Here is a 14,243-nt window from a genome sequence, read left to right as displayed (position 1 = left end):
CATACAGATCCTACTCACCCCCCATAATGGATGGCCCCATTTAATCTAAGATATTCAGAGTGTCCAAGTGTTCCAAAGCTACATCAGACAGAGGAAGGTGATTTGTGTTTAGGGGAAAAGATGGGGAAGATGGTCATGACAAAATGGCCAAGCTGAAGGGGGGGGGGGAGAAGAGGCTAGAGTGGGGATAGTGTTAGTTGTACCCAGTGCCTTTTTGTAAAAAATGTGGTGTTAGTACTCACATCTTGGTCAATTTTAAAATGGCTCTCCCACTCCTTCCCTCTTCCTATGCCCTCATTGCTATGACCTGCTGATCCTGTTTATGGCATTCACAGAATATTGATTTTACTCTCTCTCTCTCTCTCTCTCTCTCTCTCTCTCTCTCTCTTCTTGTCTGATAACAACAGATGGCATTTTCCAATACTAGGGAAAATATACAAGGTGGCCATACCATAGTTGTTGTTACACAGAGTATACACATACATAGACACACATAGACACACTTGGATCTCTCTGTCTCTGTCACTCTTATACACACACAACACACATTTAATATATACAAAATGACACACATATCTCTCCCTCTCACTCTGCCCAGGTGCAACTCCCCACCCCATAAAGATCTCTCTCTTTCTCCATCACCCCCCCTCTCTCACAAATCACACATATATACCTCTCTCAAACACAAACGCACAAACACCAATCCAGAAAAGCTCCTCCCTGGGACAAAGGAAGTTCCCACAGCCAGCTCTACCTCTCTGGCAGACAACAGAAACATGAGCATGCAGAGATAACCCTCCACTCCTTCCTTCTCTCTCCAGCCTTAAACAGACAAAACAAGGGAAGCCCCAGCATGGGGTGAAGGAAGCACTCACCAGGCCTGAGTATGTGAGAATACCCCTGTGAAGGAGTGTGCAGGGATATCCCCAACTTTTTCTACCTCCAGGGAGAAGGAGGAGGCGCCCACTGCTGGCTGTCAGTCAATAGAAGCCTGAGCCTACAGAGATAGCCCTGCCACTCCTTCCTACTCTCCCAACTTTTTTTAAAAAAAACAATGTAAGCCCCAGAAGGGTGCAAAGGAGACATTCTGCCCCCCAAAAAGCACTGGTTGTACCGGTAACCACTGATCTCTTGTAAACTTATTTTTTCTAATTGGAGATACAATGCAACTTTGCCATAAGAGTCTTTTGTTGTTGCTTTTACATATATATTCATGTTTATGAATTGTTTATAAAGCACGGGGCTGTCCAGAGGATGCCTTGTTTGCTAGTTAGGGTCCAAAGCCAAGGTATCCATCTGAGAGGAGCAGAAGGCAGGGGACAAGTGGGCTGGTAGTGAAGCAGAAGCCAGACATGCAAGGCCTAAATTGACTTGTTGCCCTGGCAAGAGACATAATCCTGATCTTAAAGGATCAGTCCTTCCATCTGGATCTGCCCACCTTTTAAGATCTGCTGATGAGGATTTCTTATGCATCCCACTGCCTTCCAAGATGTGTATGTTTGTGCAGGAGGGCCTTCTTGGGGGTGTAAAATCCCCTGTCCTTAGAGGTTAGGCTATGTCTTTGCCTGTTTTCTGCCGGCATGTGAATATATTTCTCTTCCAGTTAGCCGTTTTGTTTTTACTGGTATTTAGACTATGATCGACTTAGTTCTGGCTCCCTTGGTTTGTTTTTATTCTCATTTTAGTCTTGGTGTGTTGTTTTACTACATTTATTTTGCTTTTAATGATTGGGTTATTGCTTTTTGTTTTGTATACTTTTGTCGGCTGCTTTAAATATCTCCAGTTTGAAAAGAAAATGTGGGTTATAAATTAATCAAGCAACTAAATAAGTATTTGTGGCCAGGACAGGGAGAGCCAGTGGGCTTTCTAGTGGTGGAGGCATACTGGTGCTTGAAGAGAACAGTGTTGCTCCATCTTATCATCATACTACAGCCTTAACGGTACCAAGCTGCAGGTTATAAGGTTTCAGGTACGAGTCCTAGTTGATACTGGAAGTTAACTTTTGGAAGCATAGGAAATTTCCTGTTACAGCCCCTTTTGCTTGTGTGCTGCGGTATGGCATGGACAGCTCATATCTTCCTGCCTTCCAAATAAGGAAACTCTTAGAGTATTGGCAAAACATTGTACTATATGGACATAATCTGGTCTGCCTCCTTCACTTTTAGGGCTCTTGTTCTGCCGTACTGGAGAATGTCTCCAGTGGAGCTGTAGAACTGTTAGAATCTGGAAGCTTTAGGACTGCCAGTCTCTTTCTCTCGTCCGTATTGTTTCAAGTTGGGTTGAAATGGGAATGCTGGAAATGTGCTTTATTTTGCTTAGTGGCTATGGTTCAACTGCTAGATAACAAACTGTTTCTACTAAGGGCTACATACTTTCCATGTGGACCAATTCTTAGTGGTGTGCAAGAATAGCAAAAAATAATAAAAAAAATAAAGATAAATAAATGTTCGGCTGTCCTGTTCTAAAAATGCCACTATATCAGGAGTCATTGAAAGACATGTTGGCTTTCTCACTTTATAATTTTTTGATCCAGGAATATTGCCAACAGTCTATCATGTATGGATTTAGAATGAGTTTTAGAATCACTGGGCACTTGGAGGATCTGAATATCATGGCATCACACTCAGCAACTCAGACCATTTTACATCCTAAGATGTTCTTGCCCTGTATCTAGGTATGGACTGTCTTGAGTAAGGCACGCCACATGTGAGGTTCCTGCAGGAGTTAAAAACTCATCTAGCTATTTCAATAGGTAAAGCAAGATGTATAGTGTGCTACAAGGCAAGGCAGAGAACAAAAACCAAAATTAGAAAAGCTTTAAAAACATGTCGTGGGTGGGTATTTCTTTAGTGGAGACTTGTGCTTTGAAAAATATTTTATTGTGGTCTAATTTCCTTTTGCAGTTTCCATTCTTTTATATGAAAGCATACGGCATATCTATATAGTTATATCCAATTATAAATATCTGTGATTGGTGCATTCTGAATAATTGAATTTCAAATCAACATAAAAAGTTGGAAATTCACAAATTTTGAAAAGATCTCAGATTCTACATTCACACAATTTGGAGTTTCATTGGGCTCTACTTCCATCTGTCTCTGTGTTTCTGTATTCAGAACAAGTGTTATGGAGGGCCATAACTTCCTCCTTTCAAGAGTTGAAAATTGAGAGCCGGAGTTCCCTCGGTTCCATGGCAAGTCATTTGTAGAGGAGAGGACGATGTCTGGATCTCCTCCAACACTCAGTGAATTCAGATCTACGTCCAAGTTACTTTTGAGGCATCAGATGCTTGGCAGTTTCATACCAATTTCACTTCTGAGCTAATACCTCTATGTGAGAAAAAAGTCAACAGTGAGACAAGGTTTCTTTTTTTTTTAATTAAACATCCATTTTGGTTAAAAAGTAGTATCAAAGTTCACTTTTGCAGTTCACTTGCAGCCACAAAGAGATATCCCAATGCCTAAGTGGTGTAGCTTACTCCATGTTAATACAATTTTTTCATTTATTTGTAAATAAATATAAAAATAAATATATAAATATTTATAATCTATTTCCTTCTCACCAGCAGGTTCAGAGGCTATTCCCGGCTACCCAGGCAGCATGATGGATACCACTCGAGATGCCAGCCTCAAGCAAGCTGCACCAACACGGACCGAGAAACCAGCTGCTGACTTTGCCTATGTTGGGATAGATGCCATCCTCGAGCAGATGCGGAGGAAAGCCATGAAGCAAGGGTTTGAGTTCAACATCATGGTAGTCGGTGAGAAATATTCCCATGTAAACTAGTTCAGCTATGGAATTTGCTCCCACAGGAGGTAGCGATGGCCACCAACTTGGATGGCTTTAAAAGAGGATTGCACAAATTCACGGAGGATAGTGCCTGCCAGTGGCTACTAGACATGATAGCTACATTCTACCTCCACTGTTGGAGGCAGTAAACCACTGAATCACAACTGGGGAGAGTGCTGCTGTACTCAAGTCCTGCTTGTGGGGTTCCTGTTGCCATCTGGCACTGGCTACTGCGAGAACAGGATGCTAAGCTAGATGGGCCCTTGGCCTGGTCCAGCAAGGCTCTTCAGATGTTCTTATATAGGTTGCAGACACGCTATTTGTGTGGAAACTACTATTTTTATGGTCTTCTTGAGAAGATTATTTTTCTGTCTGTATCCCTACAAGAGAGGTATAGGTAGCTTACTAATGGGTTACCAACACATGGGAATTCTAAAGTTACCAGATTTGATAAATGCATTGAGAAACTAACTCCAGATGTCTTGTAGCCTGTCCAGGTGACTGTGTGCCTTCTCTAACAAGCCTCTTTTTCCTGACTGGACTGTCAAAAGATCAAGAATTTGTGCCTTTTAATAGTTTGGCTCTGTTGCTACAGCCAAAGCAGATGTACTGCTAAGCAGTGTGTCTGATGGAATTTCTCTCATTAAAACCCATGGTCCTTTTTTACTTCTCCATGTGCCCTTGATCACTTGGGACTGCAAAATGATACTGTTGCAGAGGAATTCCACTGAAAAATTTCCCTGTCACCTGCTGACTTCAACAGAGAAGGGTGATAAACAGCTTGAGATCTCATGTTACGTGGGGGCTGGTGTTTGGCTTTGCTTCCTTGGTCAGTTCCTAGATCATCCTGGTCTGTCAAAGAGTAGACTGTTGTTGCATTGCCTACACTTATTACATGGCCATCAGCCATGTAAGGGACCATCAGCCATGGCTGAGTCCATCCTTACCTAGTTCCCCTGTTCAGATCTTCCAGCAAGTCCTCATATTTCTCCTGGTCCTTAGCCCTTTCAACCAGTTGGTGGTGATGAAGGTGTTGCAGCAAGCATCCCCATATCTTCTGTTGCTTGCTGAAGTCTGGCCAAGAGATAAGTAGCCATGCAACACTCCCTAAATAGACTTATTTCCATTTTTAGGATTCGATGTGGCCTCACAGATGGTTCTACATCTACATTTTGGTTCTCTGATGCTTTGGGAACATACTTCCATAGGGTATGGAAGACCTGTAACAAGTGAAGGCTGCAAATCTGTGTGGTTTACTTAAAAACCCAAATAAATGCATCCCTCAGATTCTGCACAATTTTGGGTGGGGAGAGAGATCTATGTAGTCATGTTTCACGAAGAGGGAGGTATGCGTGTTCCTCGGGAAGACACCAGCTTTTCCCTGACCTTTCTGACCACCCAGATACAACATTTTTGCAAAGTGTCTCCCCACTTGCATAAGAACCCTTGCATGAAGGAAAGGCCTACTGCCATTTTCCTTCCACAGGAACAAAGTGTTCTCTTGTGCTTTGAAGAAATGGATGTACTTCTCTTCCACCTGACAGCCTGCATAAAGGACTGCTGGAAGGGTGTGTGTGTGTGTGTGTACGCGCACGTGCATGCGTGTGTGTCTGGGGAGGCGTCCATTGCTTTAATAAAGTTCACTGAACACAATTCAAGACTCCTTGCTCTGTCGGATGTTCCAGTATGATGGCGCCACTCTGTCCATAAGTTCTGTAAGATGGGAAGCTCTGTAAGATGGTCCAGAGAGGAACACTTTCACCTTTCACAGCCCTAGAACTCTTCTTGTGAAGTGTCATCTTCTAATTAATTGGCTGGAAGGAACAAAAATGACATATTATTCAACAGCTGTAATTAAAATGGCACCAGGGGGAGTTGGCATTACTTTTGAGGCTGGTTGAGTGCCTGCCAGCTGGAATGGTTTCTACAGTACATCAAAAAAATATTTTGGAATCCTGAGTGATAGTGTGGGCTGGATTGAGTGCCTTACTGAGTTTATGGCATTAAGCAAAAGCAGTGCATAGGCCATGGGTTCAGAAAGGTAGGGGGGAGAAATCACATAATTAAGACAACCTGCCAGTCAGCCTGCTACCTTTCCATGTTGCGCTATTTCAAGGAATAGCAAGGAACTCAGCTTCCTTTAGTTATGGCAAGTGGTGGTGGGTCAAAGAGGAAGCAGGTAGCCTGAATGAGATGGCTAGTAGCCCAGCTGTAGGTGCTGTGCGATGACCCTATGTAACTTTTGACTCCTAGTGTTTGACTTCCTGTGAGTTCTGATGTATGACTCTAATGAAGCCTCTTGAGGGGGGAATTTTGTCTGTTCAGACTGTCTCATTAAATGTCTCAATGATCCTGGATCAGTTTGAACACTTGACTGCCTTCAGCATGGTATTCCAGCCTCAGAGGTGTTCCGGATCCCTCTTTCTTTACTCTAGTCACGTTCCCCAAGCCATTGCAAAAGAATTGTTTCCCCCAGATGATGTGAGTAAAACCTTGGCTTTTCATGCCCAGTAGCAGGGCCTGGCTGCAGATTGACTCATTATCGAGCAGAATTAGAATATTCTCAGGATGTGTTAGAAGGGGTGACTCATTCACTGAGGCCCCAGTTTCTTTAGATGCCAATCTGTAGCAATGCAGTCCCTACCAGCAATCTAACTGATGCATGCTGAAGTTTTGCAGCAGTTCACCTGACATCTTAAGATTTGGCCTTCTGCATTGTTATAGCTTGGAGTGGGTTAATTTTCCAGCAGAGATTATGAAAGCTAATACTGAGTTTTCATCTTTTAGTCATGCAGAGCTCATAGTGTGCTGTATTCTTCCGGCAAGGGGTGTGTGTACAGATGCTGTTCTCCCAGGCATTTTAGCATGTGTTTTTCAATTGTTTTTAATTTTTTTGAAAAATTGTGTTTTTAAATTGTTTTTTGTGTTTTAAAATTTGTATATTTGTTTTTATTGTTAAATATATATATATATAAATTTATAAATAAATAAATAAATAAGAAGCCCAGCAAAATGTACAGAGGTGCATTGATCCCTTCCATATAGTTCTTCCTTTGCACATGGCTTGCCTCCCTAGAGACAATCCAGCTGCAGAGGAACAGGCCAAGCTGTCAATTTGTCTGGCTATTTGTCCATCTAACTTAACATTGTCTGCTCTGACTAGCAGCAGCTCTCCAAGGTCACAGGCAGGGGTCTTCCATTTCACCTGCTGCCTGGTCCTTTTAACTGGAGCTGTTCCCCCTCATGTAAGACACACAGACCAGCTGGCAGCCTCCAGAATGTAGTGGGGAATCCTCAACAGAACATACTATAAGCTGGCGGGTTTTCTGCTCGCCTGCCTGATCTGGAGCACTCCTGTGAAGGGTGAGGATATACTGGAACATTTTGATGCAGGTCCACCATGTAGAAATTCTGTGAATAATAATAGAGAATTAATGCTAGAAAATATCATCTCATAATTGGCAGCCGTATGGTCCGGTGGCCAAGTGTTTGGTTTGGATGTGAGGAATCTGGTTATGAAGTCACTACCTGTCAACCTAAACTAACCCTTAGAGTTCTTGTGTGGCTAAAAGTAATAAGTTCTAAGCTTCTTGGACAAGGAAGGGTACAAATTTGTAACCCATGTTCAACATGGTGGAAACCATGGCCTATTTATCTTGGGTTAAAATCCTTAGGAAGAACTTTGTGAAGAGAATCCATGTGTCACTTCATTCTGTGAAATCTCCTTGAAGCAGTCCCCTCTCACATAGTGACTCCCTGGTACTGGGAGAGATACACAATGAAGTGATTTTCCTAATACAAGTATCTATGCAGAGAATATTCTGTGCTTGGCAAAAATGGGTCTGGGGCCAATTTTATCCTTGTGAATTACAGAAAGAAAGAAACCAAGTTTGAAACAAAAGTCGGGCAGAAATCAAATGTGTTATGAACTCTAGTCGCTATTTTCATTTCTATTGGGTGAATGAAATATACCTCAGTTTTTGTTTCTTCATAAATTTTAGCTTGCTTTGTGCCTGCAAGGAAAAATTAAGGAAGAGAATTGCTTAGCAAGCTAATCTGCATACCCAGCTGAAATTCAGTTACCTTGTTTAGTATGCAGCATCGAACATAAAATCTTCCCAAATGCCTAGTGTTGTGGGAGCAGCTGATCTTTATCAGCCATGCAGGACAAAATCAACATGAATTAGATTTGCTTCAGCCAAGAGCTGAGCCATAGTAATCTTTGTGTGCATGACCAAAAGGCACATGAACACAGTTTGAATTTGTACAAGCTAGCTGTGGAGTGATGTTAATAGCGAAGCAGAAGGGTTTTTTCCCCTTCTGATATCTGTGCATCCTGCTGCCTTTCAGGTCAGAGTGGCCTGGGAAAATCTACTCTAATCAACACCCTCTTCAAGTCCAAAATCAGCCGCAAATCTGTGCAGCCAAGTTCTGAAGAGCGGATCCCCAAGACAATTGAAATCAAGTCCATCACACATGGTGAGCCTTGCCAAGAGATTGTGGGGTTGCTTTGGGGGGAGGGATGGAAATGTTGAGGAAACGACAGTGAAAAGACAGGGAAAGGAGCTGAGGACCATTCATTCGGCTCACTAGAATATAAACTTTCTGAAACTCTTAAATGTCAGTATGTCCAAAAATCCTTTTCGGTCTGGTGAAGGTGCATATGTGAAGGGATTGTCTCCATTGCATTCATCCTAGGGTGACGTGTTCTTCTCTACCTTCTTCACGTTCTGTTTCAGATATTGAAGAAAAAGGCGTTCGTATGAAACTCACTGTCATCGACACCCCAGGATTTGGAGACCACATCAACAATGAGAATTGGTGAGTGCCTGTCAAGCAGGCAACCAGCAAGGACCCTGTTCATGGAGAAGCTGGAGGGGAAGGGGGTGGGTGGGCAGTTTTTCAGCAGGCAATTAGGACAGCAGGGGTGGGGGGACTTTGTGCCACCACCACTAGGTGATTCTTCAGCATGGTCTGCCTTTGGTTTTGGTTGACCAGTACAAAAAGTTACCCTGTTCCTTATCAGACTCCTTGTGCTTCTGGACTATGAAGTAGGGAGGGAATTACTTGATCTGAGCAAGAACAATGGTACTATCATAATGCAAAAGAAAAAAATGATTTTATCCTTCCTGGTTCCTTCTCAAGGAAACTTTCTGCCCAGAGAGGAGAGGATTGGATTGGATTACTCAACTTTTCCTCACCATCTGGAGGAAGCTGCTAAAGGGTGGGGGGAGACACTGCCAGGATTCTCTGGAGGGTTCTCAAAACTTCCAAAGATTTTAGGACAAAACTATACTTTACAGACTTGGAACTTGGCCATTACCCGTACATCTCTATTCATGTGGATCCTAAATAATTTTTTCAGGGGAGAGCTATGATGGAATTCCTCCTGGAGTTCATAGACATTTGTGATGCCTTGATACATCACTAAAGAAGGGTCATATACCTTCTTTAAAATCACTTACAGATCCTTACATTGTAAGTGATTTGAAGCAAGGATTCTCAAACTGCCTCAGCCTTCTGAATGGCAACAAAATAACTAAAGCTTCCCAAATGCAGCTAATGCAATAGGCTTTGGATCTCATTCCTACCCTTAATTCTGTAAGCAAACAGTTCAGAGGAAGGGGAGCAGAGGACCACAGGGAGAGAGGCCATAGGAACCACAAAACATAAGTTTAGTGTTGCTGCAGAACAGAGGACCTAATGTAGAACTCTGCATTGCACATGGGGCTTCCATTCGTAGAAGGCAATGAGGAAATCATGCATGCAAACACAGGGTGCAGTTGTGCTGTGTCTCAATCAGAGTTAGGCTGGTAGTCTGCCTCCTAGTCCATTGAAGGCATTCAGTGAGGAAAAGCTATAGAAGGAACATGCCTCATAAGGGAACCTGTGTTGTGCTGAGATGACTTAAGTTGGTAAGGTTGCCAGTGATCTCATATTATTTGGGACAGGAGATCTAAAGGAGACTGTGAAGAGTTCCAGGAGGATCCATGCATACTTACTAATTATGTGCAAAATAATAGCAGGTGACATTCAGTATTAATGAGTACGAAGTAATATACATTGAAACAGGTAAACTAAGCTATGCATATGTGATGAAAGCCTTGAAACAGTGTGCTGCTGATAGTGTTAGGAATATTTAGGCAAGGGATTGAAAATAAAACAGCATCTATGAGCAGTTTTAGACACATTTCCAAAATGGGTGTTTGTGTATCTTTTCCCTAGGGTGGGGGTGGACACTGAAAATATTATTTTACAGTGGAAGAAGATATCTTCTCTTGAGATGCTGAATGGTTCTTATTTCTATCAAAGCCTCTTTTGTGGTCAAGTTTTAGATTGATTTTTACAACTTATACGTCTCCAAATGCCTAAGCTTTTTTTCCATTCAGGGATTTTCCTTTTACAAAGGGATACAGGCTGTCATGTAGTGGGGAATGCTTCAACCCCCTTCCAGCTCTTCTGTGCTTACCCCATGAACTATGACCTTCAAAAAATGGGCTCAGAGTTCACAGACTCATGGGGAGTCTGGAGCATTCATACAATACCACACATTTACAACACCTGCTCCAAGGTGATTATGAATTTTGATTATGAATTTCATCCGGAATGTGTAGAAGATTCCATTTCAAATATAGGGATTTGGGTCAAGTCCCTTCCAGTCCTATAATTCTAACACACACACACGCACACACACTTCAGTCCTCAAATGATTTCACTGGTACTTGTTTCCAAGTGTGTGTTTAGCAGCATGTGAAGGTGGTGTTTTTGTGTGTGAATGTATTCTAAAGAATTGTGCATAGATGTGGCTTCTCTTATTATGTATGGGGTTTTTTTATGTGCACAGTTGGCAACCCATTATGAAGTTCATCAATGATCAGTATGAGAAGTACCTCCAGGAAGAGCTTAATATTAACCGGAAGAAGAGGATACCAGATACCAGAGTCCACTGCTGTATATACTTCATCCCTGCTACTGGTCACTCGTAAGTATACTCCTTCTGGACTATATCATCTTTTTTTCTGCTAGACTTGGAAAGCAAATAAATTTCATGCCTCCAATTCTGCATACTTACCCATTTGCTACTGACACCCATTTGTTGTCTCCTTGAGATTGGTTTGTTAGTACCTCATGATCTGGAACAGTCATAGGGTGTAATGGTTAGAACACTGGCCTGTTCTGAGACCTGGGTTCAAATTCCCACTCACCCAAAATCTTGCAAGGTGACCTTAGGCCTGTCACTATTTCTAAGGGCAACCTACCTGGGGGGGGATGCGAGGGTACACTATAAAAACTGCCCTGGGGTCTTTGGAGGGAGGGCAGGATAAAAATAAATATGGATCTTGAATGAAGACAAAATTCTGCCAGTTGGTCCTGAGTCTTAATGTGAATCAGGATTATCTTCTGGAACCTTGCAGGCTCTGAAAATTTGCACTGGCACATTCAGTCCCTGGCTTCAAACTGGCCTTAAAGCTGTGTTAGCACTATTTTCAGACATCCTTTCTTGTTAGGACTGTGCACAGATGCTGATTCCCCAGCTTGTCTGGTAAGGGACCCGTTCCACATCCATACCTCTCTGGGAGCCAGTGTAATTCTACATTTCTCTTTCCCATGCATGTAGCCACTGAAACATTAGACTGTCTGATAGAGACCTTCTAATGGCGCCCCACAGTTTGCCTCTCACCCTGCTGCTTGCAGGGTAATTGGTGCCTAGAAGTCTGCCTGATGTATTCTCCTTCTCCCAGGAACATGTGTTTCCAATATAAGAAATGGTTGTGAAGCTATGAGACACTCTATTACTGACTTTCATGTCCCTGCAACTGCTTTTGGCTACAAGTAGCACGATATCCCTGCTGGGGGTTAGCACTAGGTGTTCCTTCGGCTGCTCCCACCACAGACGGCTTGTTCTAGGGCTGTTGGTTTCCTTTCCCAATGTCAAAATGGAAGTCTGTTTTTTTATTTGTGATGGCCTAGTGATGGAGAACGAGCCAACAGGCCTTTCTGAAAAGACTCAGGTTGCAGCTTTGCAGGCAGTTTAGGAATGAGGGGTGGGGTAGGGGCGGGGGGAGCAAACGTAAAACCTTCGCGGGAGACAGCAAAAAGCATATGCATAACCCTACATCTATTGTTTAACTTTTAAGTGTCTGAAGGTTATCAGTTCATTAGAACTTCTTTAGGATGCTGTGTGATCCCAGTTCAGTGGCAGGCATGAGTTGTAAGCATTGGCTTCTCCTTCTATTGCAAAGCTTTTCCGTAGTAATAATCGTGCCTCTCGCTTCCCTTAACCGGCTTGCATCATTATCTGAGAATACCAGTTTGGTGTGGTCTCTCTGATACTTAGTATAATTCTGTAATTAGTTCTGTTCTATGACTTTTGGACTTCCAACTCCCATCACTGCAGCCAGCATGGCCAATGATCAGGGATGTTTGGAGTTGTCACCCAACACGATTCCATGCCATGCCCTAGATGTTCTTTCACCTTTCTCTTGAGATTGTTTTTGAGATTGTTCTTTTGTGTGTTTGTTGTTCACTTGGAACAATGAGTAACGGCTTATAGGAATATAGGAAGCTGCCTTATACTGAGTTAGATTGTTGGTCCATCTAGCTCAGTATTGTCTACCCTGACTGGCAGCGGCTTTCCAGGGTTTCAGGCAGGAGTCTTTCCCAGCCCTATCTGGGGATGCCGAGGTTTGAACCTGGGACCTTCTGAATGCAAAACAGATGCTCCGCCACTGAGCTATGGTCCTTCCCTTTGCAACCATTCTGTTCTTATTAAGCCCAAGAAAGGAAGAAGCACACTGTGTACATATCCACACCCCAACCCAAATGTATACTTAGAAGCTGTGGCTCATGAGTTTTTGCCTTTGTTGGTTTGGTGTGTTTAACTATCATGTTAATGAAAGCACTGTAGTGCAACTGAATCCTCAGTTTGTTTTTAGGTTCTTCTCTGTAAATGGCATAGATGCTCCTGCAGGGTTTGCTCATTAGCCTGTGAAGTTTGGTGGCAGACATCTAATGATGGTTGAGCTGCTTCCCACACTCATTTAGTCTGAAGCATGAGGAGTGAACGTATCTTCATTTTAAAAGACCACATGGCCATGGTTACATTGCACAGCACAAAATCCAACATCATACGCAGATTCCACTGGGTCACACACTTCAGAAACTAAAAGATTCTAGCCCTCACAGTTGTGGAGAGAAGCATGGAAATGTCTGAGTAGTGATTTATTATGATGACCATAAACTAGAATGGGTTTTCCTGGGTCTTCCCCAGTCAGAAAACCACTACAGAGAGTGAGTAGATATGGACAGTAGGTTATAACCAAAAAGGCACGCAGGCTTCGAGATACACAAAACCTCCCAAACATACCAGTAAGCTCCAAATATGTCTTCAGTTTCTCCCTGTTCTAATTAAGCCTCCCATGGGTCTTGGCACCATCTCTCTGCAATGCATGCATTTTTCACACATTGCCTGTATTAGCATATTATGCATCCAGCTTCAGTGCCTTTGGGACATGAGGCCAGCTTGCAATGAGCACTGCTTTCTGGGCTGATGGAATTTGGATTAAATTCAATTCAGCTGAAGTCTTTCTTTTATTGCAGTAGTCATAAATATTTATCATATACTGAGCCAGGCGAGAATGGGAAAGCTCAGTGTGGTTTTTACAAGCCTTTTGAATCCCTTACTCCAGTCTGTAAGCCAGAGCTATTGTCCCATCTCATTACAGCCCTTGTTTGATGGATTGCTTGCTTCTATTGCAGAACCATCTATAGGAGCTTGTGAAAAGCTTTTCCTGGTTTTTAGCTTTATCTAAAGTAGAACTTTGTGTAAATCATTTGATGACTTCCCTGTTCTCTTGTAGCAGAGCCATGCCTCTCTTTCTCTCTCTAGCATGGGCCCCCAGAACAAGAGTCTGATGCGCCCTACCCTTTTTTCAACAGTCCAATAAAACTCATATTTTAAAACGCTGAGTTATATGCTGGTGTGGGGAAAGGAGTGGCCAAGGTAGTAACATTCATCATCTTATAAATTTACCCACAGGCTCTGTTCTGATATCTGGAAAATCCCTCTTTGATTCTGAAAAGTGGCTGTGAATTAGGGTGCCTTCTTCACTCAACAGCTCTTTTGATGCATGCTCAAATATTCTATATTTCTCTCTCACTCTGGCCCGGTTTGCACAACATGCTAGGCCAAACTTTGACTTACTGGGACCACGCGAACATGCAAGCTGCAAAAGGGGAGCTTGCAGCTGCTTTGGTCCTCCCTGGTCATTTTCGCTCCTTCACCGCACGTAATTAAGCCAAGGCAGGGTTTGCAGTTAACCACAAGCTGTAACCAAGAACAAATCTTGATTGCAGCTCATGGTTAGTGAGGACCTTGGCTTAGCTCAGTGTGATGCAGCAGCGAAAAACGGCCAGGGAGGAGCAAAGCGGCTGTGATCTCTTCTCCAGCAGCC

The 14,243-nt window shown here is 42.9% G+C and overlaps 1 protein-coding gene across 10 annotated transcripts in view; it reads left to right on the top strand.

Annotated features, from left to right (window-relative positions):
• The window catches only part of SEPTIN9 (septin 9), a 323,191-nt gene that overhangs the window by 294,050 nt on the left and 14,898 nt on the right, over positions 1–14,243 (top strand). For 7 of the 10 annotated variants that reach the window (XM_061616348.1, XM_061616354.1, XM_061616350.1 and 4 more), the window contains 4 exons: positions 3,566–3,760; positions 8,140–8,268; positions 8,529–8,610; positions 10,634–10,771. In XM_061616348.1, the coding sequence (XP_061472332.1) occupies positions 3,566–3,760; positions 8,140–8,268; positions 8,529–8,610; positions 10,634–10,771 (544 nt within the window). The remainder of the gene's footprint in view (positions 1–3,565; positions 3,761–8,139; positions 8,269–8,528; positions 8,611–10,633; positions 10,772–14,243) is intronic. The other 3 variants (XM_061616349.1, XM_061616356.1, XM_061616358.1) reach the window with 1 other exon arrangement.

The sequence above is a fragment of the Rhineura floridana genome, chromosome 3, assembly GCF_030035675.1.
Source record: "Rhineura floridana isolate rRhiFlo1 chromosome 3, rRhiFlo1.hap2, whole genome shotgun sequence".
NCBI lineage: Eukaryota > Metazoa > Chordata > Lepidosauria > Squamata > Rhineuridae > Rhineura > Rhineura floridana.
This window is presented reverse-complemented; position numbering and strand designations above follow the sequence as displayed.